Consider the following 13,058-nt stretch of genomic DNA (forward strand, 5'->3'; position numbering starts at 1 on the left):
TTCCTTCCTTCCTTCCTTCCTTCCTTCCTTCCTTCCTTCCTCAGGCTGGGTGGCCCCCAAGGTCCAAAATGCGCTCTTGGTTCTCTGCAGCCCTCCCCGGTGCACATGCTGGCTCCTCCCATCTGCTCTCCACGGTCTCAGCCTCCTTGGGGTCCATGGCACCCCCATTGCCAGACCCAGAGGTTGCTGCTGGCCTCTGTGGCTTCGCCGAGGCGCCCTCTTTCCTGCTAAAGCGCCTCCTCTTGCGGCCATGCACTGGGGTCTCCTCCAGGGGCTCCACCTCTCCCGCTGGCGCCTGGGCTCTGCACTGGGCCCTCAGGTCTACCCCAAAGGCCTGTATGTGCACCTCCCACCCAGTCCTCCCTGTGGTCGCTGCTTGGCCACTGCCGTCTCCACTGGTGTCTGTCCACCAGGCACCCCCAGTGCAGCGGGTCGCCACCCACCTTCTCCTGCACTGGACCGTCTCAGGGAAGAGCCGCCTGCCGCGGTGCCCCCCTCATCCCCTACCCCGCCCACTGATCCCCGCCTTCTCCTGTCTGGGCGCTGGTTCCCATCTCGCTCTCTGACCAGCACCCTCCGCCCGCCGCCTCCCGCACTGCTGTCGCGAGCTTGGCTCTGCCTGCCCCATGCTGCCTGTGTCCCCCGGTGACCCAGGGCACTCAGCAGGAGTCTGGGGTCAGTGAGAGGCTGTGGGGCAGGTTGTGCCTGGTGTCCTGTGTGATCTGGGCCGGGCCCGCTGCCGGGTGTATGCCCCCTGCCGGGTGTGTGCCCGCTGCCAGACTGTGCCCCCTGCCGGGTGTGTGCCCGCTGCCAGAGTGTGCCCGCTGCCAGAGTGTGTGCCCGCTGCCAGATGTGTGCCCGCTGCCGGGTGTGTGCCCGCTGCCGGATATATGCCCCCTGCCGGGTGTGTGCCCGCTGCCGGATATATGCCCCCTGCCGGGTGTGTGCCCGCTGCCGGATATATGCCCCCTGCCGGGTGTGTGCCCGCTGCCGGATATATGCCCCCTGCCGGGTGTGTGCCCGCTGCCGGATATATGCCCCCTGCCGGGTGTGTGCCCGCTGCCGGATATATGCCCCCTGCCGGGTGTGTGCCCGCTGCCGGATATATGCCCCCTGCCGGGTGTGTGCCCGCTGCCGGATATATGCCCCCTGCCGGGTGTGTGCCCGCTGCCGGATATATGCCCCCTGCCGGGTGTGTGCCCGCTGCCGGATATATGCCCCCTGCCGGGTGTGTGCCCGCTGCCGGATATATGCCCCCTGCCGGGTGTGTGCCCGCTGCCGGATATATGCCCCCTGCCGGGTGTGTGCCCGCTGCCGGATATATGCCCCCTGCCGGGTGTGTGCCCGCTGCCGGATATATGCCCCCTGCCGGGTGTGTGCCCGCTGCCGGATATATGCCCCCTGCCGGGTGTGTGCCCGCTGCCGGATATATGCCCCCTGCCGGGTGTGTGCCCGCTGCCGGATATATGCCCCCTGCCGGGTGTGTGCCCGCTGCCGGATATATGCCCCCTGCCGGGTGTGTGCCCGCTGCCGGATATATGCCCCCTGCCGGGTGTGTGCCCGCTGCCGGATATATGCCCCCTGCCGGGTGTGTGCCCGCTGCCGGATATATGCCCCCTGCCGGGTGTGTGCCCGCTGCCGGATATATGCCCCCTGCCGGGTGTGTGCCCGCTGCCGGATATATGCCCCCTGCCGGGTGTGTGCCCGCTGCCGGATATATGCCCCCTGCCGGGTGTGTGCCCGCTGCCGGATATATGCCCCCTGCCGGGTGTGTGCCCGCTGCCGGATATATGCCCCCTGCCGGGTGTGTGCCCGCTGCCGGATATATGCCCCCTGCCGGGTGTGTGCCCGCTGCCGGATATATGCCCCCTGCCGGGTGTGTGCCCGCTGCCGGATATATGCCCCCTGCCGGGTGTGTGCCCGCTGCCGGATATATGCCCCCTGCCGGGTGTGTGCCCGCTGCCGGATATATGCCCCCTGCCGGGTGTGTGCCCGCTGCCGGATATATGCCCCCTGCCGGGTGTGTGCCCGCTGCCGGATATATGCCCCCTGCCGGGTGTGTGCCCGCTGCCGGATATATGCCCCCTGCCGGGTGTGTGCCCGCTGCCGGATATATGCCCCCTGCCGGGTGTGTGCCCGCTGCCGGATATATGCCCCCTGCCGGGTGTGTGCCCGCTGCCGGATATATGCCCCCTGCCGGGTGTGTGCCCGCTGCCGGATATATGCCCCCTGCCGGGTGTGTGCCCGCTGCCGGATATATGCCCCCTGCCGGGTGTGTGCCCGCTGCCGGATATATGCCCCCTGCCGGGTGTGTGCCCGCTGCCGGATATATGCCCCCTGCCGGGTGTGTGCCCGCTGCCGGATATATGCCCCCTGCCGGGTGTGTGCCCGCTGCCGGATATATGCCCCCTGCCGGGTGTGTGCCCGCTGCCGGATATATGCCCCCTGCCGGGTGTGTGCCCGCTGCCGGATATATGCCCCCTGCCGGGTGTGTGCCCGCTGCCGGATATATGCCCCCTGCCGGGTGTGTGCCCGCTGCCGGATATATGCCCCCTGCCGGTGTGTGCCTGCTGCTGGGTGTGTGCCCGCTGCCGGTGTGTGTGCCCGCTGCAGGGTGTGTGCCTGCTGCCGGTGTGTGCCCGTTGCCGGATATATGCCCCCTTTCGGGTGTGTGCCCGCTGCTGGGTGTGTGCCCGCTGCCGGTGTGTGCCCGCTGCCGGTGTATGCCTGAGCACATCCTGCCCCTTCCCATGACACACTCGCATGGGCCCGGCTGCACTGCTTCCTGGGAAAACCCGGAACAGGAAATGTAAGATGTGATTCGCAAGTAAAGTAGTTTTGCTGTAACAAATGGGGCCCGCCCAGCCTGGCTGGCACTCGCTCTGAAGACCACGGTGCAGACCTTGGGTCTGTGTGGGGCGGGCATATTGTGGGCGTTAGAGCACATGCCACCCCGTCTCTGCTCCTTCGCCCCCAGGTAGCCATTCTCGGATTGAAGAGAGATGTTCTGGGGAGGGTGTTGCTTTAACCAAACACAGTGACCTTCAGAACCTAAAGCAGGTATTTATAATGAGCAGAGGGAAGCACAGATAGGACTGGCAGGGCAGCACCCGCCACACGGAAGTGGAGCTGCTCCGAGCCTGGCCAGGCTGCAGGGAGAGGTCCGGGAGGGAGCGGCCTGAGGTAGCCCTGCAGGTCTGGTTGGTGGAGGCCAGCTCCCTGACTGCTGTCCGCTAGTCTGCGCTGCCGGGACAACGTGGGCAGCTGCTGAGAAGCTGGGGGTGGACAGGCCCCCCTCCCTCCCCGCCCCCAAGTGGGTTCCAGCAGGAGGATCAGAAGGGGTGCCCACAGGCCATGCTTGCTGGATGTCGCCGGCAGCCAGCCTGAAATGTACTTAGTGATCAGCTACAATTTATAGTTTGTGGCTCCTAGACTCAGGGGTCATCTGGCAAAGGTGCGGGCCAAGGGAACTCAAAGCACCTTGCACATCACCCGCCTCCTGCCCTCCCCCTCCCCTGCCCTCCCAGGGCCCCAGTGGCCAGGGGCTCTCCCTGCGGAGCTGCCACTGTATCTGAGAGGGCAGGAGCCGGAGCGCTGAGGAAAGCTGGGGCCCCTGGGTCCCTCCCGGGCCCCTCCCGGGCCTCCGGCCCTCCTGCTGCAGTGACATCGCTGAGATCCTGGCGCTGGGCCCATGGGCCGCAGGGGCGACCTGCAGAGGGTTCTCCCTTTTTAGGGGTTCGTGCATTGGGTGAGACAGAACCACAGAACCAGCTCTAGGTGATGAGGTCTGACCTGGGAGGGGCGGGAATGATCTGCGGATTCCCTGTCTTTCCTCAGCGTGTGGCTGGGGAGGAGCTCACAGCTCTGGCCTGGGATACAGCTCTGACCTGGGGTACAGCTCTGGCCTGGGATACAGCTCTGGCCTGGGCTACAGCTCTGACCTGGGGTACAGCTCTGACCTGGGGTACAGCTCTGACCTGGGGTACAGCTCTGACCTGGGGTACAGCTCTGACCTGGGGTACAGCTCTGACCTGGGGTACAGCTCTGACCTGGGGTACAGCTCTGACCTGGGGTACAGCTCTGACCTGGGGTACAGCTCTGACCTGGGGTACAGCTCTGACCTGGGGTACAGCTCTGACCTGGGGTACAGCTCTGACCTGGGGTACAGCTCTGACCTGGGGTACAGCTCTGACCTGGGGTACAGCTCTGACCTGGGGTACAGCTCTGACCTGGGGTACAGCTCTGACCTGGGGTACAGCTCTGACCTGGGGTACAGCTCTGACCTGGGGTACAGCTCTGACCTGGGGTACAGCTCTGACCTGGGGTACAGCTCTGACCTGGGGTACAGCTCTGACCTGGGGTACAGCTCTGACCTGGGGTACAGCTCTGACCTGGGGTACAGCTCTGACCTGGGGTACAGCTCTGACCTGGGGTACAGCTCTGACCTGGGGTACAGCTCTGGCCTGGGCCACAGCTCTGGCCTGGGGTACAGCTCTGACCTGGGGTACAGCTCTGGCCTGGGCTACAGCTCTGACCTGGGCCACAGCTCTGGCCTGGGGTACAGCTCTGGCCTGGGCTACAGCTCTGGCCTGGGCTACAGCTCTGACCTGGGCTACAGCTCTGACCTGGGCTACAGCTCTGACCTGGCGCTCATCGAGCTCTCGTTGGTCCTCCCTTCCAGGCTAGGGGGCGGCCCGGAGAGCCTTGGGCCGCAGAGCAGGTTGCACAGGGTGTTGCGGAACTTCTCAGCCACAAAAAAGTACATGATGGGGTCCAGGGCCCCGTTGAGGCTGGTGAGGCAGGAGGTGACCCTGTTCCCCAGGGCCAGGGCACGCCGGGCGGCGCAGGAGGTGCTGCTGCGGTGGCGCAGCACGTAGACGAAACGGTGCACGTGGTAGGGCAGGAAGCAGACCAGGAAGATGGCCAGCACCAGGGCGATCGTGCGGACCGCCTTGTTCTTGAGGCGCGTCTCCACACGGGGGCCCTGCCGCAGGCTGTGGATGATCAGCAGGTAGCAGGTAACCGTGGTGACGAACGGGAAGGTGAAGGCCACAGCCAGGGACGCGAGCGCGTGGGGGGAGGCCTTCTCCCGGTACAGTTGCAGGCAGACGACTGTGTGGTTGGTCCTCACGGTCTGTGGGCTCACCAGCAGTGGGGCCATGGCCACGGCCACCACCACCCAGAGGAAGGCGCAGGCCAGGTGAGCATAGAGGGGCCTGCGGAGCTTGAGGGACTTGACGGGGTGCACAATGGCCAGGAAGCGGTCGGCGCTGATGCAGGTGAGGAAGTAGATGCTGGCGTACATGTTGAGGTAGAAGAGGAAGCCGGTGAGGCGGCATGGGATTTCCCCGAACGGCCAGTGGCTCCCCGAGAAGTGGTAGACCAGGCGCGTGGGCAGGACCAGCACGCAGGACAGGTCTGCCACGGCCAGGTGCAGCAGGAACACGTCGGCAGGGGTGCCTGCCCGGCGGTCCCGGAGGAAAAGCCACAAGGCCAGGGCATTGCCCACAAAAGCCAGGAGGAAATCCAGGAGGTAGAAGGAGGCTAAGAGTGCGTTCTCCAGCTGCGTCTCCTGGCCACACTGATCCGCAGCCGCCAGGGAAGCGTTGGTTGCCAGACCGGAGGCCCCCTTGAGGCCATTCATGCTTCGGCTGGAGGCAGAGCCCGGACGAGCCTGGAGGAAGAGAGGACGGCCTGGTAGCGCGCCGCCCTGCGTGGGGGCCTGGGGACACCTGGTCCATCTGCCAGGGGCTTTCTGAACGTCACCAAGAAGCACAACAGAACCAGGCCTGGAGCTTTCTGGCTGCTGTGGGTCGCACCTGCCTGTGCGAAGGTTCTGCCGGGGGCGGGGCAGGGGCGGGGCAGGGGCGGACTACATTGTCTCAGACCCCGCAGAGTCAGCCCTGGCAGGTGGGGAGCGAACCAGTGTGTCTGAGGCTCTGGAGGCGGGAGGACTGGGAGGGGTCCTCAGGTGTGTTGTCTGAGGGCAGGGTGGTACGTGGGCCCTGAGCCCCATTCCTGGTGGGCAGGGAAGTAGGTTACCTGGCTCCTCTCCGGCTCCCTGAGTCCAGCCCCCCTGGCGCCCACCTGCAGCCTGGGCACTTCCCCCAGGGCGGCGGTGTGGAGTGTGGCCGCTTGTGCCTTCTCTCCTGCCAGCCCCTGACCACAGCTCCGGTGCCTGCCATAGAGGCGGGTCACTAGCAACGCAGTGTGGGCCGTGTCCCAGGGGCCAGAGGCCTGCATTCTGAGTCCCAGGACCCCGAGAGGTCAGGCCGGGAGCACACTTGTCTGCCAGGCCTCACTGCCTGCCGCACCCACACGGGAGGCTAGGGCCAGCTGGGCAGCAGCTGTTTCACAGCTGGCAAGCCTGGTTCTCTCCCCCACAGCCCGGGGAACATGCTCAAAAGGTAGGTCCCACCCAAACACCCGACCCCCTCCCAGGACTGGAGGGGGAGGTGCAGCTGGAGAGGGCTGGTCCAGGAGGCCCGGCCCCTGCTGCTCGTGCCCTGGGGTGCTCACAAGCTCTCCTGGAGGCTCCTGGCCTGGGGGTGGGACTGCAGGGCAGGAGAGGGGCTGTGCGCAGAAGCGCCTCCCAGCAGCCGGAGGGCGGGCTGCTCTCCTGGCTGAGCCTGACTCTGCTGAGCAGCCCGAACCTGGAGCAAGTCCTTTGAATGCCTGCGTCAGGGCTGGCAGGAGGAGTGGCTGTGCCCCAGGGGCATGGCCCTGGCTCGGTTAGCACAGCAGCCCCTCGAGGGGAGGGAGCTGGGGCAGGAACGGACCAGGTTGTGGGGTGCTGGCTCAGCCTGACTTTTCTCATCGGGCCTCCTCAACACGCCGGGCTCCTGAGCTCTGGTCTCAGAGAGAGGCTGGGCCCTGGCCAGTGGCCCGGGGACAATGTGAGGGAGCAGGAGGGAGTGGCCCAGGGACAGTGTGAGGGAGAAGGAGGAAGTGGCCCGGGGACAGTGTGAGGGAGCAGCAGGGAGTGGCCCAGGGACAGTGTGAGTGACAGGAGGGAGTGGCCCGGGGACAGTGTGAGTGACAGCAGGGAGTGGACAGGGACAGTGTTAGTGACAGGAGGGAGTGGCCCAGGGACAGTGTGAGGGAGAAGGAGGAAGTGGCCCGGGGACAGTGTGAGGGAGAAGGAGGAAGTGGCCCGGGGACAGTGTGAGGGAGAAGGAGGAAGTGGCCCGGGGACAGTGTGAGGGAGAAGGAGGAAGTGGCCCGGGGACAGTGTGAGGGAGAAGGAGGAAGTGGCCCGGGGACAGTGTGAGGGAGAAGGAGGAAGTGGCCCGGGGACAGTGTGAGGGAGAAGGAGGAAGTGGCCCGGGGACAGTGTGAGGGAGAAGGAGGAAGTGGCCCGGGGACAGTGTGAGGGAGAAGGAGGAAGTGGCCCGGGGACAGTGTGAGGGAGAAGGAGGAAGTGGCCCGGGGACAGTGTGAGGGAGAAGGAGGAAGTGGCCCGGGGACAGTGTGAGGGAGAAGGAGGAAGTGGCCCGGGGACAGTGTGAGGGAGAAGGAGGAAGTGGCCCGGGGACAGTGTGAGGGAGAAGGAGGAAGTGGCCCGGGGACAGTGTGAGGGAGAAGGAGGAAGTGGCCCGGGGACAGTGTGAGGGAGAAGGAGGAAGTGGCCCGGGGACAGTGTGAGGGAGAAGGAGGAAGTGGCCCGGGGACAGTGTGAGGGAGAAGGAGGAAGTGGCCCGGGGACAGTGTGAGGGAGAAGGAGGAAGTGGCCCGGGGACAGTGTGAGGGAGAAGGAGGAAGTGGCCCGGGGACAGTGTGAGGGAGAAGGAGGAAGTGGCCCGGGGACAGTGTGAGGGAGAAGGAGGAAGTGGCCCGGGGACAGTGTGAGGGAGAAGGAGGAAGTGGCCCAGGGACAGTGTGAGGGAGGAGGAGGGAGTGGCCCGGGGACAGTGTGAGGGAGGAGGAGGGAGTGGACAGGGACAGTGTGAGGGAGAAGCAGGGAGTGGACAGGGACAGTGTGAGTGACAGGAGGGAGTGGACAGGGACAGTGTGAGGGAGAAGGAGGAAGTGGCCCAGGGACAGTGTGAGGGAGGAGGAGGGAGTGGACAGGGACAGTGTGAGTGACAGGAGGGGGTGGACAGGGACAGTGTGAGTGACAGGAGGGGGTGGACAGGGACAGTGTGAGTGACAGGAGGGAGTGGACAGGGACAGTGTGAGGGAGCAGCAGGGAGTGGACAGGGACAGTGTAAGTGACAGGAGGGAGTGGCCCGGGGACCATAGGAGGCAGCAGGAGGGAGCAGGGCCTCTGATGGCCTCAAGGGAAGGAGGGAGTGTAAAGCTAATTATATCAGGTTTTTTAATTTTGGAAGTCACCTGTGTTGTTCCCCACCCAAACGATCTGCTCTGGCTCCAGAGAATTGCAGGATGCCTGAAGTTTGCCTTTGGAGATGGTTTTCCTGCTGTTTCCAAGTGTGTGTGACCTGTGTGTCAGGGAGGCAGGGATGCTGGCGGAGAGGCTGGGGCCATGTGAGTGGGGCATGCTGGGCGCCCTCCCTGTGTTAGCCTTCACACCTCCAGGCCGCGCCCAGCAGGCCCTCCCTGCAGACTGCTCCTGGCTGGCTGTCTGCTCTGCGGGCACAGTCCTCAGAGGCAGGCCTCAGGGACCCGTTCTGCAGAGTAGAAATCTGAGCCTTGAGTCGGGGAAGTTGCCCAAGGTCCCTTGGCGGGGCATTAGCCTGGGAGTTGGAGGTCAGACTCAGCAGGGACACCCGGCACCACAGGCCTTGCTGCTGGGATGGGCACACAGCCCGCGGCCAGAGCTGGGCGTGGCTGGCTCCCTGCCTGCCCGGACCTGTCGCCTCGCTCAGCGCCTCCGGCATGGGGCCTGGCCCCAGAGCCAGTGACAAAATTTTGGGGGCTCAGCGCAACATGACATGCAGGGTCCTTGTTCAAAAAGTAGGACTGAAGATGGTGACAGCAGCGCTCATCTGAGTGTGGGCCTTGCATGACGGCACAGGCCGCGGGGCCCTGGTGGCCATGCCAGCGCCTGGCTCTGTTTCCTGCCCAGAGCCCTCAGCCTGCTACCTGCTGAGGGCTGTGTGCGTGCTGCTCTAGACAGAGACGTAGTTTCAAAATGCTTTCAGGCTTGTTTCCCTGTCCCTCCCCGCTAGGAGTCTGATATGGATTTATGCAGGATGGTCTGCATTCAGCTCTCCGCGTGCCGTGCTCAGGGGTGAGGCCGAGGCCTGGAGTGGCCTGGGCGGTGCCACAGGGCGGCAGGGCTGTGGGGAAGGTGAGCGATGGGCAGGCGTGGCCATCGTAGGAGGCCTCAGTGCAGTCTGGGCAGGCAGGTGGCCGGCACCTCTCCCTGTGGCTACCTCATCTGGCTTGTGCCGTGCACAGTGGCCCCGTGGTGAGGCGCTGGGCGTCTCGTCGCAGCTGTGGGTCTGTGAGCCGCGTGGGCAGGGACACTGCGAGGGGCCGCTCTGGTTAGACAGGGTGTCTTCGTAGGTAGGTCCCACCACCATCACAAAGGCACCTCAGGGACCCCCACGCTGCCCGCCCGCCCGCCCGCCCGCCCTTACCTCTCAGGCTGGCGGCAGGTGGAGACAGGAAGGCTGGGTGCTGAGCTCCTGCAGGCGGCGGGAGGCCAGCTATTTAAGGAGAGGAGGGGAGGTGGCGGCCCCTCTGCCTCTCAAAGGCCGCTTCATCCCCAAGGGTCCCTTGTGCCGGGCCCTCCTAGGCCCTGCTGCCGCGGGGTTGTGAGTATCCAGTGTGTCCCCGGGCCCTCGCCCCAGCTGGGCCTGAGCATCACAGAGGCCAGTGTGCCTGTTCTGGAAGCTGCCGCGTGGTGCGGGCGGGTGCGGGCTGCTGGGACTGACAGACACAACTAGACGTTTCAGAAGGGGACAATTTCCTACCACTGGGGGGGTGCGGGGAGGGTCTGGCTGCCATGGCAACTGGCTCAGGCTCCCTAGCCTTCCTGGGAGACAGTGGGGGGGGCCTTGCGAATGGGGCGGGGGGAGGCTGGGGAACTTGTTTGCTGAATGAGGGGATCTTTTCAGGACACCTGGTGTGGGGTCCCTGTGTCTTTCCCGGATAATTAGCCTCCATTTGGGCATCAGTCACGGCCTTTATCTTGCCGGGCCAGCTGCAGCAGCCTTATAATGGCGCTGTCTGCACCACCGCGGCTCAGCTGGCCAGGCCACGCCGGCTCCTCTCCCGGGAGGCTGCCCACCGCCCACTGGCCCCCAAGACCTCCGGGGGCTCAGGCTGGGACCCTCACTCAGGGCGGCTCCTCCATCTTTCCATACCCAGGGCCGGGGCACCAAGCCACCATTTTTAATTTCAGAAGACTTTTAAATGTTTTAGTTAAAATGTGAGATATGTTTGTAGCCACCTTGTGGAGTAGCTACCTTAAACTTGTACTGCCTTAGCCTGCTGGTCGCGGGCCCTGCCCCGCGTGGGGATGGCTGCCCCCTGCAGACCTACGCAGCTCAGGAGGCGGGGGAGCTCGCCAGCTACAAGCCACCAGGAAGTGGCAGACAGGACTCGAACCCCAGCGTGTGTGACTCCAGCACGTCGCTGTGTGCGCGCTCGCGCGCTTTGTCCTGTTTTTCTGTTGCACCTCGATGCTGGAATTCTTGGGCTCCATCTTCATTCCATCTGGATAAATACTCTCCAGGTCGCCTTCAGGTGTGCAGGGGTCAGGCCTGCCGAAACACACTGCTCATCCGGGGTTCCTCAGGAGAGCTGGGCTCCTCGAGGCTGCCTGCCGGGAGCCTGGGGCCGGTGTGGGACGGGTCCGCCCGCCATGCCCAGGAGGGTGCTCTGGAAGAGCTGGTTCACACTGGTTCGAGATGAGGGTGTCGGCTGGCTCCCTGAGCAGGGCATTTCTGTGGTTGGGGTGACTGCCCACAGAGTCTTTGAGTTCATTGCAACAGAGTTGTGGGGAGTTGTGCTAATTTCTGTAGCTTTGAAGAAAAAATTACCCCGTTTGGCTTGAATGTTGTTCTAATGATAAAAGAACCCACCAGTCTGCGTGTGGGAGGCAGCACGCATGGTGGGCAGGGCCAGCTGCATGCGTCGAGAGAGTGGCCTTGCCCAGGCCTGCTATGGCAGGGGCTGGGGGGCTCGGGTGAAAGTGGGGTGAGGAAAGCTTCAAGGATCTGGGGCCTGAAAGGGGCAAAACCTTAGTCACAGAGCTGAAGGCCGAAGGCCGTGATGGGCAGAGCACCAGGGTCGCAGGCCGAGCAGCTCCCAGCCTTGGTCTGGCCGTGCTGCCCCGGCGGGGGGGGGGGGGGGGGGGGTGCCCGCCCTCTCCTGTCTCTGCCTGTGTTCACTCCCCTGCCACAGGCTCCTCTGGAGCTGCTGCCCGCGAGGCAGCACGGCCTGGAGCCTGGCGCTGAGCAAGTGGCTGCGGGGCACTCACTCGAGCCCCTTGCCATTCACGCCCACCGGGAGATAGGACAGAGACCAGGGCACAGAGCAGTGCTGCACAGCGTCGAGCCCAGACCCAGGGAGGAGCAGGCTCTGCCCTGGGACCTGCCCACCCACCTGCCGAGAGCCGTCTGCACTGGACTCCTGCCCTGCCCACAAAGGGGCCTGAGCATGAGGGGCAGCCCTCGATGACCAGGGGCACCCGGGATCGGGTGGATTGGGAGCCTGGAGGGGGGCACGTGCCTCAGGAGCTTGCAGATGGAGGCCGGTGGGGAGGAGTGGGGCACTGGCCTCTGGACATCTTGGCCTGGGGACCCGGCACCCCGAGGCCAGGGGAGCAGAGCCATGCTGGTTTATCTCTGTGCAGCCACAGCAGCTGCCCAGGGCAGGGGCAGCACCAGGACCCCGAGGCCTCACGGAGGAGCCTGTGGTGACATCTCCCGGGTGGTACCTCCGCTGGCACCTCGGCTGCTCGCACACGGAGCCTGCAGATGCGCTGCCCCTGTGGCGGCCCCAGAGGAAGGGTGGCCCCTCCTGGCTGCTCTGCCGGACATGCGGGGTGTGGCTGATAGTGACCATGTAACCACTCATGCCCGCTGGGGACATTTGAAAAATAAACTAATTTTTTAGCAGAAGTCAGTGAAATGTCTACTCTTGTCCACACAATGTCCTGGGCTCAAGAGACGGGGAGAGAAGAACCCTCATGTTCGCTGCTCCGTCCTGAATGCGGGCCCTGGCCACGGTGGGGAGGGGAGGGGTGGGAGGGTGGGGGGGCAGGAGGTGGCTCTGCTTCAGGAGGCGGCTGGCTTCTGAGAGGAGGGGGTGGACATCTCCCAATGCCTGTCACTGCCCACAGACACCTGTGCCGGCCCTGCCACAGCCGGGAGAAGGCCAAGGACCTGGGCAAGCATGTCTGCCAGCGGTGCCACCTGGTCATCGAGGAGCAGCCCCTCATGTTCAGGAGTGACGCCTACCACCCCGACCACTTCAGCTGCACCCACTGCAGGTACTGGGCGTGGTGGGCAGGGGCAGGCCGAGGAGTGGATGCCTGGGGGCAAGAGGCCCCTCGCTCCAGGGCATGAGGGCTGGGCCCCGAATGGGGCTGACAGCAGAGACTCAAAGGCAGGGGGCAGGGTGAGGAGGGTGCTGCTGGTGGAGAGAGGTGGAGAGGGAAGAGAGGCTGCGAGAGGTGCAGAGGGGCCTGAGAACGCGCTGCTGGGACTTGGCAGCGAGGTCAGCCGCCCTCTGCACGTCTGTGCCCGAGCCTGAGGTCCCGGAGCTGCCTGCCCAGGTCCTGCCCCTCGGGCTGGCACTGCCAGGGCTCCTGCAGGTGGGCCTCAGGGGCTCATACAGGTGGGTCAGGGGCTCATACAGGTGGGCCTCAGGGGCTCATACAGGTGGGCCACAGGGGCTCATACAGGTGGGTCAGGGGCTCATACAGGTGGGCCTCAGGGGCTCATACAGGTGGACCCTGGGGGGGGCGGGGGCCTCACGGCTCTGGGCTGCCTTTAGGAAGGAGCTGACCGCTGAGGCCCGGGAGCTGAAGGGGGAGCTCTACTGCCTGCCGTGCCACGACAAGATGGGAGTACCCATCTGCGGAGCCTGCCGCCGGCCCATCGAGGGCCGCGTGGTCAATGCGCTGGGCAAGCAGTGGCATG

General features: G+C 65.2%; 2 protein-coding genes across 2 annotated transcripts in view; one reads left to right on the top strand and one right to left on the bottom strand.

Annotated features, from left to right (window-relative positions):
• LIMS2 (LIM and senescent cell antigen-like domains 2) overlaps positions 1-13,058 on the top strand; it is a 21,946-nt gene that overhangs the window by 2,026 nt on the left and 6,862 nt on the right. Inside the window, exons 2-3 of the mRNA XM_005879469.1 lie at positions 12,257-12,406; positions 12,913-13,058. Coding sequence (XP_005879531.1) covers positions 12,354-12,406; positions 12,913-13,058 — 199 coding nt within the window. The 5' untranslated portion in view covers positions 12,257-12,353. The remainder of the gene's footprint in view (positions 1-12,256; positions 12,407-12,912) is intronic.
• On the bottom strand, positions 2,486-12,116 carry GPR17 (G protein-coupled receptor 17). The gene is made up of 2 exons (XM_005879468.2): positions 9,546-12,116; positions 2,486-5,674 (listed from the first exon to the last, which is right to left on the bottom strand). Exon 2 carries the CDS (start codon positions 5,642-5,644, stop codon positions 4,631-4,633), a length of 1,014 nt encoding a protein of 337 aa, XP_005879530.1. The 5' UTR covers positions 5,645-5,674; positions 9,546-12,116; the 3' UTR covers positions 2,486-4,630.

Source organism: Myotis brandtii, unplaced genomic scaffold (assembly GCF_000412655.1).
Source record: "Myotis brandtii unplaced genomic scaffold, ASM41265v1 scaffold600, whole genome shotgun sequence".
In the NCBI taxonomy this organism is placed as follows: domain Eukaryota; kingdom Metazoa; phylum Chordata; class Mammalia; order Chiroptera; family Vespertilionidae; genus Myotis; species Myotis brandtii.